The following is a 23365-nucleotide window of genomic DNA, read 5'->3' on the forward strand; positions in this document are numbered from 1 at the left end:
ATATATCAAGAGCAGCAATAATGCCAAGTATAAAATTTGAGGTAATTCCCGGGGCAAATAATCTTCTTGGTTTGTTTCTTAGAATGTTGGTGTCCTCATATGCCTATGTATAGCCCAAATGAATAGTTTCTCAGTATTATCTCATGTGGGTCAGAAGGACTATTTTTTACCAGCTTGTCAGTCTGCCTAATTTTGAAATTAAAAAAATTGTGCAAAACAAAAAATCCCATGTTTGAAGACATCTGGAAATTGTCACTAGCAGTAAAAGTAGCATTGGCTTAGTGTTTTGTCTTGTTTCCTCATTAAAGAGAACAATTATTATGGGGGCATTTTGCAGACTAAAATACTGTAATCTTGCCAAAAATTTACCAAAGAAAGGAAGAAGTTTTTAAGAGATAGGTCGTCTTCCTTCTTTTAGTCTTTTGAGGTTGGACTCTGTAACCTGCCTCATGAATGGGGTCCTTAACCTGCCTCCTTAGCTCATTTTTCAGGGTGGAAAAGGTAGAGTCCTGAGCTGTTAGAGTTGAAATTCTGGCCAGGCACGGTGGCTCAGCCTGCAATCCTAGCACTTTGGGAGGCTGAGGCGGGCAGATCACCTGAAGTCAGGAGTTCAAGACCAGCCTGACCAACATGATGAAACTCCGTCTCTACTAAAAATATGAAAATTAGCTGGATGTGGTGGCAGGCACCTGTAATCCCAGCTACTCGGGAGGCTGAGGCAGGAGAATTGCTTGAACCGGGGAGACGGAGGTTGCAGTGAGCCGAGATCATGCCACCGCACCCCAGCCTAGGCGACAGAGCCACACTGTCCAAAAAAAAAAAAAAAGAAAGAAAGAAACAAAGAAATTCTAAGAAACAATCAGAGCTGAAAGAGGGAAATAACCTTAATATAACCTCTGGACTGTGGCCTTTAGTGTCTTGCAATTTCAGAGGCATTCCCGGTCTTCTGAGAGTAAAGTGACCGGAAGTGTGGCAGAAAACCTAACCTGTAGTTTGTTTAGTTAACAAATATATAAAAACCTATTATATGCCTTGAGTGTTCTGTTAAACCAAGCAGAACATTTTATTAATTCAGAGCTTACATTTATTTATTTTTCTGTTTTGTTCATTTGGTTGAGAACAGTGGTGCGATCATAGCCCACTGCAGCCTCCAGCTCCTGCGCTCAAATAATCCTCCCACCTCAGCCTCCGGAGAACTTGGCACTACAGGCATATGCCACCACGCCTAGCTAATTTATTGTCTTTTTACATTATCAGTACTTCCCTATTTTTAGGCCTTATTTTCTTCAAGGAGTGGCTATCTAAGTACGTCAAGATTTGGGGCCTTTCTTCCCTCTTGAAATTTTTATCTCTGTGAAGAATGAAGCTGAATTTTTTTTTGTTCTCTGAAAATAGTAAGAGCAAAGCCCATAACCTTCATTGGATGAGTAAGCTGGTAGTGACAGAAAGGTAGATTTACTCATTCATTTGTTCAGTCCATGGACTCAACAAATATTTCCTTTGGTTCTTTTGTATACTTAACACTAAATTAGGTGCTGGAGATATAATGGTGGAACTTATATCCAAGTGATGCTGTGGAACCAACATAATGTAGAAGAAATAAGGACAGAGAACAGTCATCTTTCAAATCTTCTGAACAGCCTGGACATTACAGTTTTCTTTGAGTAGCCCCCTCTTAGTATAGTCTTCCTTCTTTCATTATCATTGTTCTGCCTCACTTGGAGTCCTGACTAGGGAAGGTAGTTAAGGAGAGGATGGATATTTTGAGCCTTGGTCAGTATATTATGTAGTTTGTGTGAGTCAGAGTTGAAGGCAAGCTTGTTACCAGGGCAGTCAGAATGGGTTATCGTGATTGGAGAAGAGGGCATATTTATTTTGTGGCTTGGTACTTGGAATTTTTTTTTTTTTTTAAATGTAGAGATGGGGTCTCACTATGTTGCCCAGGCTGGTCTTGAATTCCTGGCCTCAAGTGATCCTGCTGAGGTTATAGGCATGAGCCACCTCTCCTGGCCTACTTGGAACTCTCATTGGTGGAGGAAGATGGCTTAGCCCGGGACTTGAGGTTTTTAGATACAAAAGTGAAAGCATCCTCATTTGCAGTGTCAGGAACTGGGACCAGTGAAAACTTGGAACTTTCCCAAGGTGTGGGGCAGGAATGGGACAGCTTTTTTTTGTTTTGTTTTGTTTTGTTTTGAGACGGAGTCTCGCTCTGTCGCCCAGGCTGGAGTGCAGTGGCCGGATCTCCACTCACTGCAAGCTCCGCCTCCCGGGTTTACGCCATTCTCCTGCCTCAGCCTCCCGAGTAGCTGGGACTACAGGCGCTGCCACCTCGCCCGGCTAGTTTTTTTTTTTTGTATTTTAGTAGAGACGGGGTTTCACCGTGTTAGCCAGGATGGTCTCGATCTCCTGACCTCGTGATCCGCCCGTCTCGGCCTCCCAAAGTGCTGGGATTACAGGCTTGAGCCACCGCGCCCGGTCAGGAATGGGACAGCTTTTGCATTAGAACGGAGTTTCTCAGCCTTGGCACTATTGATACGTGGGCCAGATAATATCTTTGTTGTGGTGAGGCTGTCCTGTGTGTTGAAGGATGCCTAGCAGCATCTCCGGCTTCTGCTTACTAGATGCCAGTAGCACATACCTTCAGAGATTACTAAATGTCCCCTACAGGGCAGAATTGCCCCGGATGAGAACCTCTGTATTAGAGTGTGGTGGGTAAGCCAGAGATGTGTAGAGTTAAGAAATATCCTTCAGCCGGGCGCGGTGACTCAAGCCTGTAATCCCAGCACTTTGGGAGGCCAAGACGGGCGGATCACGAGGTCAGGAAATCAAGACCATCCTGGCTAACACGGTGAAACCCCGTCTCTACAAAAAAAAATACAAAAAACTAGCCAGGCGTGGTAGCGGGCGCCTGTAGTCCCAGCTACTGGGGAGGCTGAGGCAGGAGAATGGCGTGAACCCGGGAGGCGGAACTTGCAGTGAGCCGAGATCGCGCCACTGCACTCCAGCCTGGGCGACAGAGCGAGACTCCGTCTCAAAAAAAAAAAAAAAAAGAAATATCCTTCATAATGTTCACAATTACAAAGCTAAAATGTAGTGGTGTGATTTTTACTATAGAATTTGCCTTTGCTGTTTAGTCAGGATAAACATTTGAAATCTCTCTTATCCCCCCCAACTCCTTCTTAGAAACCTCCCATTTGTGAGATTTTGGTGTACTACATGAGAAGAATGAACCAAAGAGCTGCAGGGACCACCGCAATATCCAGCTGTAGGGTGTTAATGTGTCTTGTCCTGGGGGGTAGCCTCAGAGGCCGGAGGGTTAGAAATGGTCAAGGAGGACACCTGTAACAGTGTTGAAATATGTAATATTTATTTCAACACTTTGTGCTTTGTCAGCCTTTTTCTTTTCTTTTCTCTTCTCTTTTCTTTTTTTTTTGAAATGTAGGCTCACTCTGTCGCCCAGACTGGAGTTGTGCGATCTGGGCTCACTGCAACCTCCACCTCCTGGGTTCAGCCCCCGGAGTAGCTGGGACTACAGGTGCCCGCCACCACACCTGGCTAATTTTTTGTATTTTTGGTAGAGATGGGGTTTCACCATGTTAGCCAGGATGGTCTCGATCTCCTGACCTTGTGATCCGCTTGCCTCGGCCTCCCAAAGTGCTGGGATTACAGGCGTGAGCCACTGCTCCCGGTGTTGTCAGCCTTTTTCTATTAAAACCATGTCACAGGCCCACAGAGTAGCAGCTCTTTGATTGGGACTGAGAGAAAAGCAACCTATTTGGCCCTGTGGGGAGGGCTTTATTGCTTCAAGCTTATAGGGCAATGTCCCTTATCTTACAAATGAAACATAGGAGCTCTTAAAAGATCCATTTATGTACAGCTGGGACTGGGCTGGGTGCTTGCCTGAATGTACTTCCTGGTATGACAGTCATCTGCTACTCTAGGGGTTGGGCACTGGCTGATTTCTTTTCTCATTTGGCGAAAATCCTATTAGTTCAAAGGGAGATACCCTCCTTTGCTTTACTGTTCTTACTGGCTCTGAATGGGAGGACAGAGTTTACCTTCAGGGTTTATTGTGAAAAGCATCCTGGGTAGGAAGGTTAAAATGAAATAAACTTACGTTTATTGTTGAGAGGAGGTATTCACATTTCCTTTGTATTCCCATACTGTGACATAATTAATTCCCATATTTAAGTAACATCTAAAATAAGGAGTCAAACTGCATATAAAGAAGTCTGGCTGGATTATCCCTAGTTTTAAATTATATTTATATTATATGTAGACTGTTTAGACCTGACTGTCTTTTTTTTTTTTTTTTTGGAGATAGAGTGTTGCTCTGTCACCCAGACTGGAGTGCAATGGTGTGATCTCAGCTCACTGCAACCTCTACCTCCTGGGTTCAAGCAGTTTTCTTGCCTCAGCCTCCTGAGTAGCTGGGCTTACAGGTGCCCGCCACCACACCCAGCTAATTTTTTTGTTTTTGTTTTTGTTTTTGTTTTTTTGAGACGGAGTCTCACTCTGTCGCCCAGGCTGGAGTGCAGTGGCCGGATCTCAGCTCACTGCAAGCTCCGCCCCCCAGGTTTACGCCATTCTCTTGCCTCAGCCTCCCGAGTAGCTGGGACTACAGGCGCCCGCCACCTCACCCGGCTCGTTTTTTGTATTTTTTTGTAGAGACGGGGTTTCACCATGTTAGCCAGGATGGTCTCGATCTCCTGACCTCGTGATCCGCCTGTCTCGGCCTCCCAAAGTGCTGGGATTACAGGCTTGAGCCACCGCGCCCGGCCTTTTTTTGTATTTTTTTTTTTTTGAGACGGAGTCTCGCTCTGTCGCCCAGGCTGGAGTGCAGTGGCCGGATCTCAGCTCACTGCAAGCTCCGCCTCCCGGGTTTACGCCATTCTCCTGCCTCAGCCTCCCGAGTAGCTGGGACTACAGGCGCCCGCCACCTCGCCCGGCTAGTTTTTTGTATTTTTTTAGTTGAGACGGAGAGTTTCACCGTGTTAGTCAGGATGGTCTCGATCTCCTGACCTCGTGATCCGCCCGTCTCGGCCTCCCAAAGTGCTGGGATTACAGGCTTGAGCCACTGCGCCCGGCCAAAAAAGCTAATCTTTATGGAGTGCTTGCTGGATGACAGACACTGTGCTGGGGCTCTAATTTAGATTTTCTCATTTAATCCTCACCAGTCCTGAAAGTGGGTACAAAAATTGTTACAGATGATGAAACTTAGGTCCAGCAAGTGTAAGTAACTTGTCCAAGGTTAAACAGCTAGCTAGTAAATAGTAGAGTTGAGATTTGAACCTAGAGCCCACTACATTGTGCTGACCACATTGCACAGCACAAAGACAATATTATGCGTCTAGGAAGCTTCTTGTAAATGAAGTGGTTGTGGTTCTGATGACAGTTCAGTAGAGACAGGTAGAGAAACCGATCTCAAATACCAGATAACTTCCCATTCCTTTTACTTCTCTGATTTCTGTGAGCCATCCACATATTGTTATTAATACTTACAAAAACCAGGATATCTTGTGCTTTTCCAGAGCAGCAGATAGGAGGTCACAACTTTTTTCATGGATTCAAATAGAGAATGCAGAAATGAACTGTGACCCATCATTGAGGAGGATATAGTCCACTGCACATAGGACGGAAATTGCATGTGTCTTCTACACCAAGGGAGGTGTGCAAAAAACTGGGGAGAGGAGAGGTGAGGATCAGATGAAATTGGCCCTGTAGGCATAGTATTTCCAGAACTTCTGAAGTGAAGTATTGAATGTCCTCCTTGCTCTGTGGTATAAGCTTTGGAAGGAACCTAACTAGAGACTACGGAATGAACTTGCCTTTAATTCTTGTACTTCAGAAGGATTATTAATCTCATGATGCTTATTTTTCAGACCCCGTACTGCTGAGGAGTAACTGCTAACTATACTAGGGAAATCCTGGCCGGGCGCAGTGGCTCACAGCTGTAATCCCAGCACTTTGGGAGGCCGCGGTGGGTGGATCACTTGAGGTCAGGAGTTCGAGACCAGCCTGGCCAACATGGTGTAACCCTGTCTCTACTAAAAAGACAAAAAATTATCTGGGCGTGTTGACGGGTGCCTGTAATCCCAGCTGCTGGGAAGGCTGAGGCAGGAGAATTGCTTGAACCTGGGAGGCGGAGGTTGCAGTGAGCCGAGATCACACCCTTGCACCCCAGCATGGGCAACAAGAGGGAAACTCTGTCTCAAAAAAAAAAAAAAAAAATAGGGAAATCCTGGAGGACTCTGTTTTTTTGTTTTTGTTTGTTTTTTAAGACAGGGTTTCGCTCTGTCACCCAGGCTGGAGTGCAATGGCATGATCTTGGCTCACTGCTATCTCCCCTTCCCAGGCTCAAGTGATCCTCCTGCCTCAGCCTTCCAAGTAGCTGGAACTGCAGGTGCTCACCACCATGCCTGGCTAACCTGGGGTCTTTTCACTGTAAAGACTCCATTTTTTCATTGATGCATGGCAGGTTTAGGTCTGCTACTTAATTTAGAGCAAGCTTGTCCAACCCACCCAGGACAACTTTGAATCCGACCCAGCACCAATTTGTAAACTTTCTTAAAACGTAACATGGAGATTTTTTTGTGATTTTTTTTTTTTTTTTTAAGCTCATCAGCTATCATTAGTGTATTTTATGTGTGGCCCAAGACAATTCTTCTTCCAGTGTGGCCCAGGGAAGCCAAAAGATTGGATACCCCTATTTAGACTAAAGATGAGATATCCTATATGGGAGATCAGTAAGTCCTAAAAACTTTTTCCCTTAAATCAACAAAATGCAAATTGCTTTTATTTTGTAGAGATGGGGTCTTGCTATGGTACATAGGCTAGACTTGCACTTTTGGGCTCAAGTAATCTTCCTGCCTCATCCTCCTTGAGCAGCCGAGACTATAGGCAGGAACCACCATGCTCAGCTAACTTTTTTATTTTTTGTGGAGACAGAGCCTTGCTGTGTTTCCCAGGCTGGTCTTGATCTCCTGACCTCAAGCGATCCTCCTGCTTCGGCCTCCTGAAGCACTGGGATTACAGGCATGAGCCACCATGCTTGGCCTATTTTTATTTTTAAAATTTCAGTTAAAATTGACTAAGATACAGACAATTTGCACATACTATGCAGAGTTTATATTTCATGCTCAGAATTATGCTATTTCACATTTATACTAGTGGTGTCTAATTTGTAGTAATGTAGCATATTTATGAATGTGACTCTTGCAGACTTTGGCCAGTGGGCATATATATATATTCTCTTTCTTTTTGAGACAGGGTCATGCTCTGTCACCCAGGCTGGAGTACAGTGGCATGATCATGATCATGGTTCACTGCAGCCTCGACCTCCTGGGCTCAAGTGATCCTTCTGCCTTAGCCTCTCCAGTAAGCTAGGACCACAGGTGTGCCCCACCACATCCTGCTACTTTTTTTTTTCAAGATGAAGTCTCGCTCTTGTTCCCCAGGCTGGAGTGCAAATGGCACGATCTCCACTCACTGCAACCTCTGTCTCCTGGGTCCAAGCAATTCTCTTGCCTCAGCCTCCCGAGCCGCTGGGATTATAGGTGCCCACCACCACACCCGGCTAATTTTTGTGTTTTTAGTAGAGACAGGGTTTCACCATGTTGGCCAGGCAGGTCTCGAACTCCTGACCTCAGGTGATCTGCCAGCTTTGACCTCCCAAAGTGCTGGGATTACAGGTGTGAGCCACTGCGCCCGGCCTTCACACCCTGCTACTTTTCAAATGTTTTGTAGAGACCAGTCTCACCATGTTATCCAGCTTGGTCTCAAACTCGTAGCCTCAAACAGTCCCCCTGCTTTGGCTTCCAAACTATTGGGATTATAGGTGTGAGCCACTATGCCAGGCCTCATCATATATGTACTTAACCAGTGTATTCATTCTTTTGTTTTTTTTTTTTTTTTGAGATGGAGTCTTGCTCTGTTGCCCAGGCTGGAGTGCAGTGGCGCGATCTCGGCTCACTGCAAGCTCCGCCTCCGGGTTCACGCCATTCTCCTGCCTCAGCCTCCCAAGTAGCTGGGACTACAGGCGCCTGTCATTGCTTCCGGCTAATGTTTTGTATTTTTTTTATAGAGACGGGGTTTCACCGCGTTAGCCAGGATGGTCTCGATCTCCTGACCTTGTGATCCACCCGCCTCGGCCTCCCAGAGTGCTGGGATTACAGGCGTGAGCCACCGCACCCAGCCATTCTTTTGTTTTTGAGATAGAGTTTCACTCTTGTCGCCCAGGCTGGAGTGCAGTGGCGCAATTTCGGCTCACTGCAACCTCTGCCTTACGGGTTCAAGTGATTCTTCTTCCTTAGCCTCCTGACTAGCTGGGATTACAGGCGCCCACCACCACCCAGCTAATTTTTGTATTTTTAGTAGAGACAGGGTTTTACCATGTTGGTCAGACTGGTCTCGAACTCCTGACCTCAGGTGATCCACCCACCTCGGCCTCACAAAGTGCTGGGATTACAGGCATGAGCCACCACACCTGGCCTGAATTCCTCTCTTTTTTGAAATGTAATAACATAATTCAGGAGTTGTTTTTTCTGTATCAAGACAGATTACGTTTCTCCCATATCAAGTTGGTATGCACTAGGATATCACAAGAATCCGACTGATACGTTAGACTTGAGCAACAATTCTGGCTTCTGTTTGCTTTCTTTCCTTTCCTCTATCAAAGTTAAATTCATTCTGATCAAGGGCTTCTCATCATTATTAGTAGTATTCAGAAAGGGTGAAAAACTTTTTAACCATACCTCATTGAGCCATTGCACTTTACAAATATAAGTATCTTGCTATTTTCTCTGTGACCCTTTCTTTATATTTAAGCCACAAAACTAAAACATTAGGTAATAACCGTAATAGACATAACAGAATAATATTTTTTGGGACACCCTCATATTTAATCAATTTTTCACTGCTGACATTTTTCTGACCCATGTTCTTGGGGAGCATAAAGAGTAAAATTATTGCTGGTTGATTTGAGGTTTGCCATTATGATCACCTTTCTGAAATGTATTCTCCTTTTCAAATCCCTTTACTAATGTAACTACTATCTTGAGATGTCTAGGGCTATGGATAGGATAATTAGAAATTATGTTTAGCTCAAGTTTAATAATGAAACAAAGAGTGTTTATCAAATATGCTTTTCTATCAGAAAGATGGCTTTGAGAACCTTTTGTGGGCCTGGGAGGGAGACTTTACCTTGAGGATAAAAACAAAAGGATGGAGATTGTTAAGTGTTACAGTAGAGGGCTAATATCTAATATAGAAGGGTAACCTGGGCTGAGTGGAGCTTACACAGAGGGAAAACTCCTCCAGGCTTGTATCTTGGTTTTTCTTGCTAACTTATTTTGTTTTTTAATCACCAAAGCTGGCTTTAAAAGACTATTTTCTTAGGGTCATTGCTCACCCTTGGGGCGTATTTTCTCCTTCTCTTTTCTTAGCTTGTACTTTCCCTCACGCAGTACTTAGGTAGGAGAAGGGTAAGTAGGTGGAGGGCGGGGGTCATTCCCCCTGGAAGATTCCAGGTGACATAACCTTGTTTAACCGCCAGTATTTTTTTCCCCCTCTCTCTCCCCTCCTGCAGAAATGGAGGCAAACGACCATTTTAACTTTACTGGCCTTCCCCCTGCACCTGCTGCCTCAGGACTGAAACCCTCTCCTTCCTCAGGGGAGGGCCTCTACACTAACGGGTCTCCCATGAACTTCCCCCAGCAAGGGAAAAGTGAGTGTGAGGGCTGCTTGGCCTGGGGAGGGAATGGACATCAACCCTTAAGGGCGGATTCATGGGGGATGATTTTGCTTCACTTTGGTCTAGCTGCTGGAGAGAAATCAACTTCTACGAACAAGTTCTAGGGTTTTTTGCAAACATTTTTTGTATTGACTTAAGGTTGGAAGAGGTTAGGAAAACCCAACGGCTTTTTCATCTTAGCCTTTTCTTCTGTCAGCCCTGTTCCCCTGGCTGCTGACAGAGTGGTGAGGTGGCTACTGCTGCTGCTAACCAGGTTGGACTCATGAGAGAGATAAAGGACTAGCCTTCTAAGAAGCTGTTTTTAGAGGTTAGGGAAGCTACACTGGGCCAATACTGAGAGTTGAATGAAGTGTATTGCAGTGTATTGCCTTTTAGTTTGTACATCAGAGAAAGGCAGATGCTAGAAGTACTTATTCCACCTTCTGTCCTTGGATGGAAGGTAGGGACAAGGGAAAATTTAGTGCTTACCTAGTTCCCCAGAGAGAAGTTCATAATTCCATATGGAGGTGTTGCTGCCAGCATTGGGTCTTTTCCTGGATTTGGCTTACCAGTTGCTCTGTACCATGACTCGCCAGGTACCTCTATAATCTTGCTTGGGTTTCAGGTCCTTTATACTTGGAAGCAGAGAGAAGCCCACTTGCTTCCTTCCTTCCTTGCAGCAGAAAAATACTGCTGCTTCTCCCTCCTATCCTCTCCAAAAAGGTTGCAGATGGTAGAAGCTCCTTTATTTCATTGGGTTCCACCCTACCTCTCAAGCTTCCTTAATATCTTGATTCTTTTTGATTGATTATCCTCCATTCCAGGGGTTGCCATTGATGTTGACAGCTGAACTCTACAGCACTGCATGCAAAGGTCTCCCCCACCCCCCAGCTGGCATATTACCTTCTAGTGCCTATAGGGAAGGGCCAAACCCAGCCTTCTGAGCTGGGTTCTTGTCGCTGTGGTGACTGCAAATTCTATTCTCAGCCCAGCACAAAGTGCTGGATCTGCATGTGCCAGTGAGGTGGAGGTTGTCCCTTTTGGTGCCACTGTGGGGCCAAATAGGCACTGGGGAAAGGGGGCCCCTGGAGAATTCAGTCATGCCCCTCCAAGGGAAGAAATCCCCTAGGGAATGAGAGTAGGGCAGAACGCAAGTCACTGTAGGGAGTCTGCAAACAGTTTCATTTAATTAAAAACAAAAAAAAGGCCAGGCATGGTGGCTCATGCCTGTAATCCCAGCACTCTGGGAGGCCGAGGCAGGTGGATCACAAGGTCAAGAGATCGAGACCATCCTGGCCAACACAGTGAAACCCCGTCTCTACTGAAAATACAAAAATTAGCCGGGCGTGGTGGTGGGCACCTGTATTCCCAGCTACTCGGGAGGCTGAGGCAGGAGAATTGACTTGAACCTGGGAGGTGGAGGTTGCAGTGAGTCACGATTGTGCCATTGCACTCCAGCCTGGCGACTGAGTGAGACTCCATCTCAAAACAAACAAACCAAAAATAAACCAAAAAAAAAAAAAAAAGCCAGTAGTAAGCAGCGGCATCCAGCTCTGCTGGTGGCTCCCATGGCAGGCCTGGAGTGCTCTCCAGCCCCCTACTCAGCAGCCTCAGTAGCAGTTGCTAAGCCTACATCCAGGAGCCTCTGGGCTTGGTGTTCTCCAGAGACCCAAAAACTAGATAGAGGGGAGGAATCCCCTTTCCCTTTATCATGTCTTTTTCTGGTCAGTGCTATTACTTTGGGTTTGTTTTGGTAGAGTTGCTTGCCTACATATCTGTAACTGACCTTTTCTGTCCTTCTCTGCCAGGTTTGAATGGGGATGTGAATGTTAATGGCTTATCTACTGTATCTCACACTACTACTTCAGGGATTTTGAACTCTGCTCCCCACTCCTCCAGCACCTCACACCTCCATCACCCCAGCGTGGCCTACGACTGTCTCTGGAACTACTCACAGTACCCATCTGCCAATTCTGGCAGCAACCTCAAGGACCCACCCCTTCTCTCCCAGTTCTCGGGGGGACAATACCCACTCAACGGCATCCTTGGGGGCAGCCGGCAACCTTCATCCCCAAGTCACAACACTAACCTTCGGGCTGGGAGCCAAGAGTTCTGGGCCAACGGTACCCAGAGTCCCATGGGGCTTAACTTTGATTCACAAGAACTGTATGATTCCTTTCCTGACCAGAATTTTGAGGTGATGCCCAATGGACCCCCTAGTTTTTTCACCTCCCCACAGACTTCTCCTATGTTGGGATCTAGCATTCAAACCTTTGCACCCTCCCAGGAGGTAGGCAGTGATATCCATCCTGATGAGGCAGCAGAAAAGGAGATGACTTCAGTTGTGGCAGAGAATGGCACTGGCTTGGTAGGCAGCCTGGAGCTGGAAGAAGAGCAGCCAGGTATAACTGGGTTGGTGAACTGGGTGGGGAAAGGGAAAATGGAGCTGGGGGGGGGATAGTGGCTTTTTGAAGTGAGGAAAACTTGTCTTTTCAGCTCTCTGCAGTGGAGGCTGATTTGCATGTTGGTGATTAGCAATTAGCAGAGCCAAGTGGCTGGTGTTTTTGTGGCAGTAGCACCAGCTCGGGAGTGGGAGTGCAAATTATTTCAAGCTCATGCAGAGCTTCTGGCCTGGAGAGGGCAGGTGGGCGAGCCCGAAACAGCCCCAATAGACACCCTGCATCAAGAAAGGCTTCTTTCAAAATATATGAAGTGGTTAGGGTCTAGCAGTGGGCACTGAGGCTGTTTTAACTAACTGTTGCAGGAGCAGACTGGCTGCTAAAGTCGTCTGAGCCCAACGTAGTGATTGGCATATGAAGGAGGGAAGGAAGCAGGCAGAGCATATCATTATTTGTCTACTCAAGTTTCCTTTTTTTGTTGTTTAGCATTAGTACATGTGACAGCCCCTCTCATCTTTTCCCTCAAAATAGATAGAAGCTTAGCTTCCAGTTGATTCCTGATACAAGGGAAATCACCACTCTGTAAAATTACAGGATGTTTTCTCTGTTTCCCACTGGCTGGGGGAGATATCTGAGAACATGATAAAGATCTTATCTCAGACCCCACTCTCTTTGCCTGCTGTAGGACTGATTTTACCAGTACATCTCTGCTCAAGAGTATCTTGATGTGATCGGTTCCCAGCAAAGAACTGGCTGCAATAAATGTTGAATGAATGAACATCCTTCTAGCAAAGACTGACCGCCTAATATAGCTAAATGAACCAATATAAGGCACTGATTTTGACTTTTGGTCTCTCCTGGGATTTCCTAGAACTGAAGATGTGTGGCTACAATGGCTCTGTCCCTTCTGTGGAATCGTTACACCAAGAGGTCTCAGTCCTGGTCCCTGACCCCAGAGTGAGCTGTTTAGATGATCCTTCACATCTTCCTGATCAACTGGAAGACACTCCAATCCTCAGTGAAGACTCTCTGGAGCCTTTCAACTCTCTGGCACCAGGTAGGTTTGGAGGCTGGCTCCCTTTAATTTATCCATGCAGAATAGCCAACCTGAAAGAGACAGTAAAATGGGAAAAGTATTAGGGAATCCATGGCATTGGGGCTTCCAGGTAGGCCTAAGGCAGACCACAGTTACATGCCACTGGCCTTGTTGCACTAACTGAACTCTGAGCTGAATTGGTTCATGTCCCAGGTTATTTCCCAGTATTACTTTTGGCCAAGAGCTCTGGGCTGTAATAATTCACTGGATAGGGACTTATTACCACACAGTTGATCTTTCTGGGTTCTAACAAACTAGGAAGAAAACATTTGTCAGTGAACAGTTACCTTTTACCCCATTGAAGTACAAGAAAGACATTTTATGATAAATCCTAGAATTTTGCATAGTAATAACCACCAATGCCTTTCCTTCCATTTTCATCTTGTAGAGATGAGGTCTTGCTATGTTGCCCAGGCTGGTCTTGAGCTCCAGGCCTCAGGCAATTCTCCTGCCTCGGCCTCCCCTCAAACTTTTATGATCCCTACAATCTCATGACTACTCTTTCAGGGAGAAGGCTTTAGTTGTTACCTAATTTAATATTAGGAAGAATCTTAACACTGTGGGAACTAGAATTGGATATTTTCTGACCAGTGTTTCTTAAGTCTTGCTTTCTGATTTTTTTTCTCATTATCCTGCTCTGATTTTTCTACCCTTGTGAACAGAGCCAGTGAGTGGAGGACTATATGGTATTGATGACACAGAGCTAATGGGTGCAGAGGACAAGCTGCCTCTTGAGGACAGCCCTGTGATTTCTGCCCTTGAGTGCCCTTCCCTCAATAATGCTACTGCCTTCAGTCTCCTGGCAGATGACAGTCAAACATCAACCTCTATCTTTGCCAGTCCCACCTCTCCACCTGTCCTAGGGGAGTCTGTCCTGCAAGGTAAGTGAGGGTATGTAGGACAAAGAAAGATGAGAGAATAAGTTTCATAGTTAGGGCCTTAAGAGTGGGAAATCTGGCCGTGCACAGTGGCTCACACCTGTAATCCCAACACTTTGGGAGGCCGAGGCGGGCGGATCACCTGAGATCAGGAGTTCAAGACCACCTGGCCAACATGGTGAAACCTCGCCTGTACTAAAAATACAAAATTAGCCAGGTGTGGTGGCACGCGCCTGTAATTCCAGCTACTTGGGAGCTGAAGCAGGAGAATCGTTTGGCCCTGGGAAGTGGAGGTTGCAGTGAACTGAGATTGTGTCATTGCACTCCAGCCTAGGCAACAGAGCGAGACTCCATCTCAAAAAAAAAGTGGGAAAGCAAGAGCACCTTGCTGGGAGCTGAGGGGCTGTGGGATAGTGTATGGTGGGACTAAAAGAGGCACAGACTGCTATACTCTGACCTGTGCCCTCTGCTTTGAAGAACTTGTGAGACTTGGAATTTGTAGGGAGAAGGAGGCCAGAGGCTTTATTGGCACCAGGTAAAAGGTGTTTCTTCACACAGTGACATCTGTAGCATCTTTACCCTTTAATCTTCATGATTGATTGGGAGAAAAAGCTGCTACTTTTTCCAACCCTAGGGAAGACCCCTTGAAGTAACCCTGTTTAGCTTGGTCCAGGTTTGACTGAGTAGATTCTCTTGTTTTATGTGATGCCTTTTTTTTTTTTTAAAGCCTATCCTGTCCCTTTGGATTCTAGATAACAGCTTTGACCTGAATAATGGTAGTGACGCTGAACAGGAAGAAATGGAAACTCAGTCTTCAGACTTCCCACCATCCCTGACCGAGCCAGCTCCTGATCAGTCATCCACTATTCAGCTACATCCAGCAACCTCACCAGCAGTCTCACCAACAACCTCCCCAGCAGTCTCCCTAGTGGTTTCTCCAGCAGCCTCCCCAGAAATCTCTCCAGAAGTTTGTCCCGCAGCTTCTACAGTTGTCTCTCCAGCAGTCTTCTCAGTGGTCTCTCCAGCTTCCTCAGCAGTCCTCCCAGCAGTTTCCTCAGAAGTCCCCTTGACGGCTTCAGTGACATCCCCAGAAGCCTCTCCTGTAACTTCCCCAGCAGCTGCCTTTCCAACAGCCTCCCCAGCAAATAAGGATGCCAGCAGCTTCCTAGAAACCACTGCTGACCTGGAAGAGATCACTGGAGAGGAACTCACTACTTCTGGTAGTGGTGAGTATCCAGATTCTATTCTATCCCTGTCTGGTTCCAAGAAACTTTTCTGTCCCATGTTGCAGTTAGCCTTTCCCTGCTGGTCTATTGTTTAAATATTTTGCTTGAACTCTTAACTTGGGTATCCCTTCCTCCCAAGGTGATGTCATGAGGAGACGTATTGCTACCCCAGAAGAAGTTCGTCTTCCCCTCCAACATGGGTAAATGCTCTAGTTTGCTACATTTATTGACCTTGACAAGTTTAATGCACAACTCTAGAAAGAAGGGAATGCCTCTTTTCCTCTGAGATGGGGGAGGAATGAGCCAGACAAGAGTAGATTACAGGACAGTTATCTGCAGTGATAATGTTTCTTGGCATGAGATTCCTAGGTTTTCCATCTTCTCTCAAGGTCTGTCTTCCATCACCTATTCTTTCTTCATCTTGTAGTGACTCAATTTTGCCCAAGGAGCTCCAGCTATTATCTTTTCCAAACCCTAAGGCTCACATCCAAACTAGCTGGCTTGTCTTATTTCTGTAGAGAAGGAATAGTAATGAATGAGGAGCGACTTAGTACTAACGAATTGAGGTGGTTTTGTTGTTTTAATGCTCTTAGGAGAGGTAAGGGCAGGAATAGTACATGACCAAAATGAACAAACTAGCTGACACCAGGGCCTTGTGGAAATAACTGCCTTCCTGGATCTTCCCTACCCCTCCCCTTCAAGGCTACTTGTGGTCACTAAGTCTGAGTACTGCTTAAAATTTTGAGAGAAAGATTAGAGTTAGTCTTAGAATAATATTGCTCAGAACACAGAGTTCCTAACTAAACCCTGGCATATTGAGTCTTTTCATGGAGTCAGCAGCAAATGTACTTTTCTGCTTGCCTCCCTGTCCTTTGTCTTCTGCCTTTATTCCCCTTAGGTCTTTATCCTCTTTACTGGAAATCCAGTAACTGCCCTGAATGGCTCAGGGAGGGGTTTCTGACTGCTTATCTCACTGATTTTGTAAAGGGGGGGTGGAGATCTCTCTGAGCTTGTGCAGTTTTGTGTATGCTTTTCTCCTAAGGACCTTGGTGTATTTGCTGGAGCTTAAGTCAGCCTTCTATCCAAGCTTATCTCTGTTGGTGCTTTTGCATCTGCTTGCAGTTCTAGAGATACAAATGTGGGGAGGGCCATCTGCTCAGAGGGCTTGGCTCTTAGGTGGCATGGGAGTGGGTAGGGGTGTGACCTGGCGGCAGGGCCCATGTGCTTCTCTGGCAGGTGGCGGAGAGAGGTGCGCATCAAGAAGGGCAGCCACCGATGGCAGGGGGAGACCTGGTATTATGGCCCCTGTGGGAAGAGGATGAAGCAATTTCCAGAAGTGATCAAGGTAATGTAGCTTTTTTTTAAAGGACTCCTTTCTTGGGCTCAGTGGACTCCTTTCCACTGCCTAAGACTCCGTTCTTGGGCTCAGTGGCAAGAGGCTGCCATTGTCTGCTCTGGGTCTGTTCTGCTTGTGCCTTTGCTGACCAAATACATGGTAGGATTCCAGCTTTATTAATGTTACTTTACTTCCTCCTCTTAGTACCTGAGCCGCAATGTGGTACACAGTGTCCGCCGTGAGCACTTCAGCTTCAGTCCCCGTATGCCTGTTGGAGATTTCTTTGAAGAAAGAGACACGCCAGAGGTGCAGACCCAAGGGTTAAATACGCTTTTGTCCCTGAGGACGAGTTGGTGGACAAGCTGCAGCTTCCTCTTGTGGGGTTTGAAGGTTCTGGGGCATTGAATGGTTCCGAGGGTCTAGTGGCCTGCGCTGATTCCTTCCTACTGTAACAGTCTCCCTTGCTACCTTAGGGCTTGCAGTGGGTGCAGCTCTCAGCAGAGGAGATCCCATCGAGGATTCAGGCAATTACTGGCAAACGGGGTCGACCTCGAAACACTGAGAAGACTAAGACTAAGGAAGTCCCCAAGGTGAAACGGGGCCGAGGTCGGCCACCTAAGGTCAAAATCACTGAGCTATTGGACAAGACAGACAACCGCCTCCTAAAGAAACTGGAGGCCCAAGGTACAGTGGTGTTTCTTACTTTGGAATTCGGCTGCCTCCGTGAGGTATCTAAAATGTTGATGAATTGCTAATACCTGGATTTCCCAGGAGCGTGACTAACATTATCTGGGAAGAATGAATCTGAATCAGCTTCTCTTTGGAATCCAGCGTTATAGTCCCAGCGCTTGGGAATGCTTCTTTTCCAGCCATATTCTTTGTTGAGTTGCTGCTACCAGTGAAACCTTGGGCTGTCTCCAGATGTGTTTAGCCCAGAGGAGAGGACTTTCTTGCCCTTTCTTTCCATTTTTTAGCTCCTTATCTTATACTGGTTCAGTTGTACCCTCTTACCTTACTCATTTTTACGATCATGGAGGTTCAGAATTCACATCTGAATTTAAAAGATAATTGGGAGCCAGGCATGGTGGTGTGTGCCTAATAATCCCAGTTACCCAGGAGGCTGAGGCAGGCAGGAGAGGATCACTTGAGCCCAGGAGTTTGGAGGCTGCAGTAAACTGCAGTTGTGTTATTGCACTCCAGCCTAGGTAACACAGCAAGACCCTGTTTCTAAAAAAAAATAATAGGCCGGGCACAGTGTCTCATGCCTGTAATCCCACCTCTTTGGGAGGCCAAGGCAGGCGGATCTTGAGGTCAAGAGATCGAGACTATCCCAGCAAACATGGTGAAACCCCATCTCTACTAAAAAAAAAAATTAGCTGGCTTGGTGGTGCATGCCTGTAGTCCCAGCTACTCGGGAGGCTGAGGCAGGAGAATAACTTAAACCCAGGAGGCAGAGGTTGCCATGAGCTGAGATCGCACCATTGCACTCCAGCCTGGACAACAAGAGTGAAACTCCATCTCCAAATAATAATAATAATAATAATAATAATAGGCACTGTTTTGGTGGATGGACGGGTGAGAAATACCTAAATTTTTCAGTAAATAGTGCATTTACCCTGGTGTAGTGTGAAGAATGTGAAAAAACTTAGTCTTGATTCTCACTCAGACATGTAGCTCTGTCATGTTTCAACCAAATGACCTAGAACAAGTCTCTTTTTTTTTTTTCTTCTTGAGATGGAGTCTCACTCTGTCACCCAGGCTGGAGTGCAGTGGCGCGATCTTGGCTCACTGCAAGCCCCGCCTCCTGGGTTCACGTCATTCTCCTGCCTCAGCCTCCTGACTAGCTGGGACTACAGGCGCCCGCCGCCACGCCTGGCTAATTTTTTGTATTTTTGGTGGAGACGGGGTTTCACCATGTTAGCCAGGATGGTCTCGATCTCCTGACCTTGTGATCCACCTGCTTTGGCCTCTCAAAATGTTGGGATTGCAGGTGTAATCCACCGCACCTGACCTTTTTCTTTTTTTCTTTTCTTTTTTTTTTTTTGAGATGGATTTTTGCTCTTGTTGCCCAGGCTGGAGAGCAATGGTGCGATCTTGGCTTACCGCAACCTCCCAGGTTTAAGTGATTCCCTAGTTAAAACCTCCCAGGTTTAAGCGATTCTGCTGCCTCAGCCTCCAGAGTAGCTGGGATTATAGGCATGTGCCACCACACCCGGCTAATTTTGTATTTTTAGTAGAGATGGGGTTTCTCCATGTTGGTCAGGCTGGTCTCGAACTCCTGACCTCAGGTGATCCACCTGCCTCAGCCTCCCAAAGTGCTGGGATTACAGGCGTGAGCCACTGCACCCGGCCAAGTCTCATATTTTAATCAAAGCCTTAGGTAGTTCATCTGCCCGTAATTGTCTTAAAGGGTTGTCATGTAGACATGTGGTGGCATTTCTATACCAGAAACAAATTAATAAATATTGTCATGTCAGGGCCAGGCACGGTGGCTCACTGCTGTAATCCCACCTCTTTGGGAGGCTAAGACCAGCGGACCATGAGGTCAGGCGATCGAGACCGTCCTGGCTAAAACGGTGAAACCCCTCCTGCACTAAAAATACAAAAAATTAGCAGGGCGTGTTGGCCACACACCTGTAGTCCCAGCTACTCAGGAGGCTGAGGCAGGAGAATGGCTTGAACCTGGGAGGCAGAGGTTGCAGTGAACCGAGATTGTGCCATTGCACTCCAGCCTGGGCGACAGAGCAAGACTCCGTGTCTGTATATACATACATATATATACACATACATATATATATTTATAGAGAGAGAGAGAGTCATGTCAGAAACATCAATTATGAAATACTCTATTGCTTGCAGAATCATACTTCCCCAAGTCTTCCGGAAGGAAGAAATTCAGAACTTTTAGTGAAGCAAGACATGGAGCTGAGCATGATCAATAACCATGTCAATGTTGATCTGATTCTTTTTTTTTTTTTTTGAGACGGAGTCTGGCTCTGTCGCCCAGGCTGGAGTGCAGTGGCCGGATCTCAGCTCACTGCAAGCTCCGCCTCCTGGGTTTACGCCATTCTCCTGCCTCAGCCTCCCGAGTAGCTGGGACTACAGGCTCCCGCAACCTCGTCCGGCTAGTTTTTGTATTTTTAGTAGAGACGGGGTTTCACCGCGTTAGCCAGGATGGTCTCGATCTCCTGACCTTGTGATCCGCCCGTCTCGGCCTCCCAAAGTGCTGGGATTACAGCCTTGAGCCACCGTGCCCGGCCGATCTGATTCTTTTGAGGTGTCCGCTGTGTGGGCTTTTTTTCGGCACATCCTTGGTTAATCAGTGCTTCTAACTACTACCCTCTTTCCCTGACAGTTTGGCTTGCTATATCTTTTCTCTGCTCTCTGCTCTAAAATCAGTCCGTGGGTTGCTGCTCTTGTCAGGTATCCTGGGATAGAGATTGGCTACAAGGCTACTCTGCCATTGTGGCCTCTTTTCTTTTTTTTGTTTTTTTTGTTTTTTTGGTTTTTTTTGAGGCGGAGTCTCGCTTTGTCACCCGGACTGGAGTGCAGTGGCCAGATCTCAGCTCACTGCAAGCTCCGCCTCCTGGGTTTCCGCCATTCTCCTGCCTCAGCCTCCCGAGTAGCTGGGACTACAGGCGCCCGCCACCTCGCCCGGCTAGTTTTTGTATTTTTAGTAGAGACGGGGTTTCACCGTATTAGCCAGGATGGTCTCGATCTCCTGACCTCGTGATCCACCCGTCTCAGCCTCCCAAAGTGCTGGGATTACAGGCTTGAGCCACCGCGCCCGGCCGTGGCCTCTTTTCTATCAGCAGGACACCTCGTAAAGCAGTCTGATTGGAGCCAGGGGCGGGTGCTTCTGGGCAGATGTCATTTGAGTTCTTTGTGCCACCCCCATAGCAGGTGCCTCTCCTACATTTTTCCCCCCAATGTTTTATTATGTATACTTAAAAAAAAAAAAAAAAAAAAAACTACTCTAGATTCTTCAGGGAACTGCTTGGGAGGCCAGCTTTGAGACAGGCATGTGTGGCCCTGGACGCTAGAGAACTGCCTTCCTGCCTCACTTGTTTCATTTTTCTTTCTGCTCTTAAGAAACATCGAATGAGGAAGATAAAGCAAAGATTGGTAAAAGCAAGAAGAAGGTGAGGCAGAAGGTACAACGGGGAGAGTGTCAGACTACTATCCAAGGGCAGGTGAGGGACATCAGAGAGATGACACAGTAGGTTAATTTTTCCTACAACCTACTTCATCTTTTATTTTCATCTCCCACATCCAGCACTCCCTGTGTAGCAGTATATCTTCATTACCCTGAAATTTCTTGCGCTTGATTTAGAGAATTGGGCTTGTTCAAAAATAATGTGGGCATCTCTAGGGTGAGAGAATTAATCCATTGCCAACCCCTCATTCCATCTCTCACCTCTCCTCCCCAGCACCCTTGTCTGTTTTTGAATCCTAGCCCAAGCAGAGATGCTTTCAGAGTTTGAGGAGAAATGACTTCCCTTATGGTTTACAGGCCAGAAATAAGCGGAAACAAGAGACCAAGAGCTTAAAGCAGAAGGAAGCTAAGAAGAAATCCAAGGTAGGTGCATGTACAAACTTGCCAAGTATAATTTTGAAGCCACTAAACTGATTTTGCAAGACACGTACATCAGTCTTGTTTTATAGTGAGATTTCTGGGCTGTGAGGTTGGGAGGACTGGGAACAGGGAAGGATAGTAACTGGTATCTTTATGGCACTCTTGGTTCCTCTTTTCCTTGGGTAGGCTGAGAAAGAAAAGGGAAAGACAAAGCAGGAAAAACTGAAGGAAAAAGTCAAGAGGGAAAAGAAGGAGAAGGTAAAAATGAAGGAAAAGGAGGAGGTGGCCAAAGCCAAGCCAGCCTGTAAAGCAGATAAGACCCTGGCCACACAGAGGCGCTTGGAGGAACGGCAGAGGCAACAGATGATCTTGGAGGAAATGAAGAAGCCAACAGAGGATATGTGTCTGACTGACCACCAGGTAGTGAGGAGAGAGTAACAGTTCCTTGGTCAGTTGGGAAGACTTTCCTTTAAAAAAAAAAAACAGGGACTTCTGCAATGGGAGAAACATTTCCATTAAAGATTAAAGGAAGGCCGGGTGCCATGGCTCACACCTGTAATCCCAGCACTTTGGGAGGGCTGAGGCGGGCAGATTGCTCGAGCCCAGTAGTTCAAGACCAGCCTGGGCAACATGGTGAGACCTCATCTCTACAAAAAATATGAAAATTAGCTGGGTATGGTGGCATGTACCTGTCTGTAGTCCCAGCTATTTGGGAGACTGAGGTGGGAGAATTCCTTGGGTTTAGGAGGTCAAGGCTGCAGTGAGCAGAGATCATGCCACTGCACTCTGGCTTGGGTGACAAGAGTGAGACCCTATCTCAAAAAAAAAAAAAAAAAAATACATAAAGATTAAAGGAAGAACCCCAGTGTTAACTTTTGTTTTAAAAAACAGTTAACACTATTTTATTTTGACAGAACACTTTTATCTCTGTAGCCCCTGCCTGACTTCTCACGAGTCCCTGGTCTGACATTGCCCAGTGGGGCCTTCTCAGACTGCTTGACCATTGTGGAGTTCCTGCATAGCTTTGGCAAGGTGCTGGGCTTTGATCCTGCCAAAGATGTGCCTAGCCTGGGGGTCCTGCAGGAGGGACTCCTGTGTCAGGGCGACAGCTTGGGTGAGGTGCAAGACCTGCTGGTGAGGCTGCTGAAGGCTGCACTCCATGATCCTGGCTTGCCCTCCTACTGTCAGGTGAGTGCAAGTCCCTCCCAAAGTAACCAGGACAAGTAAAGGAGATATAACTACTTAGTGTTTCTCTTTTCCTTATATTTTTCCATTTCTTTTTCTTCCTGACTCCTCTCTCCTCATGTTATTTTTCTTTATTTTACTCCTTTTCTTTTGTGGTCTTTTGTATGCTACCTTAACCCCCATAGTTCTCTTCTGGTGTATTTTCCTGTTGCACATTCACCCAACTTGGTTGTTTGTCTTTCCCTACTCACTCCCATTATGCTCTCCTCCACACAGTCCCTAAAGATCTTGGGGGAGAAGGTGTCTGAGATCCCACTGACAAGAGACAATGTGTCGGAGATCCTGCGCTGCTTCCTTATGGCATACGGAGTAGAGCCAGCCCTCTGTGACCGCCTGCGCACCCAGCCTTTTCAGGCCCAGTCACCCCAGCAGAAGGCTGCTGTCCTGGCCTTCCTTGTGCATGAGCTCAATGGCTCCACCCTCATCATCAAGTGAGAGGCTGGGAGTGGGGATGGTCATTGTATGCCTTGCATCAGAATGGGATGGAGGACTTCTAGCTTTCCAGAAGTCCTCAGAAATATGTGTTCACTGCCATGTTCTGAAGATGTGGAGTGACTTGGGACTGAATTGCAGTGCCCTCCCTGGGAGAGCCTAAGCCTTCCTCTGCCATTCATCTGATCTAGTTTCTAGGCTGGAACTCCTTTTTCAACTGCAGCCCCTTTACCCTTGAGCCTCCTTTCCCTTTTTTTGTGCTGCCACTTCATCCTATTCCCTATTCCCCTGCAGTGAGATTGACAAGACTCTGGAGAGTATGTCCAGCTACAGGAAAAACAAGTGGATTGTTGAAGGTCGGCTCCGGAGGTAGGGACCAAACAGAGGGTAGAGCCCCAGAGAGGAGAGAAGTGGGGCGGGTGAAGCATAGCCGGGGTTTTGGCGTGA

At 46.7% G+C, this 23365-nt stretch overlaps 1 protein-coding gene across 10 annotated transcripts in view; it reads left to right on the forward strand.

Annotated features, from left to right (window-relative positions):
* Nucleotides 1-23365, forward strand: part of BAZ2A (bromodomain adjacent to zinc finger domain 2A) — a 41897-nt gene that overhangs the window by 10372 nt on the left and 8160 nt on the right. For 8 of the 10 annotated variants that reach the window (XM_033221651.1, XM_033221650.1, XM_033221653.1 and 5 more), the window contains 15 exons: nucleotides 9587-9724; nucleotides 11539-12132; nucleotides 13001-13186; nucleotides 13888-14106; nucleotides 14856-15329; nucleotides 15469-15529; nucleotides 16566-16674; nucleotides 16870-16971; nucleotides 17139-17349; nucleotides 20758-20858; nucleotides 21179-21244; nucleotides 21428-21661; nucleotides 22175-22429; nucleotides 22703-22917; nucleotides 23213-23287. In XM_033221651.1, the coding sequence (XP_033077542.1) occupies nucleotides 9589-9724; nucleotides 11539-12132; nucleotides 13001-13186; nucleotides 13888-14106; nucleotides 14856-15329; nucleotides 15469-15529; nucleotides 16566-16674; nucleotides 16870-16971; nucleotides 17139-17349; nucleotides 20758-20858; nucleotides 21179-21244; nucleotides 21428-21661; nucleotides 22175-22429; nucleotides 22703-22917; nucleotides 23213-23287 (3038 nt within the window). In that variant the 5' untranslated portion in view covers nucleotides 9587-9588. The remainder of the gene's footprint in view (nucleotides 1-9586; nucleotides 9725-11538; nucleotides 12133-13000; nucleotides 13187-13887; nucleotides 14107-14855; nucleotides 15330-15468; nucleotides 15530-16565; nucleotides 16675-16869; nucleotides 16972-17138; nucleotides 17350-20757; nucleotides 20859-21178; nucleotides 21245-21427; nucleotides 21662-22174; nucleotides 22430-22702; nucleotides 22918-23212; nucleotides 23288-23365) is intronic. The other 2 variants (XM_033221647.1, XM_033221654.1) reach the window with 2 other exon arrangements.

This window comes from Trachypithecus francoisi, unplaced genomic scaffold (genome assembly GCF_009764315.1).
Source record: "Trachypithecus francoisi isolate TF-2019V2 unplaced genomic scaffold, Tfra_2.0 Lachesis_group11, whole genome shotgun sequence".
Taxonomy (NCBI): domain Eukaryota; kingdom Metazoa; phylum Chordata; class Mammalia; order Primates; family Cercopithecidae; genus Trachypithecus; species Trachypithecus francoisi.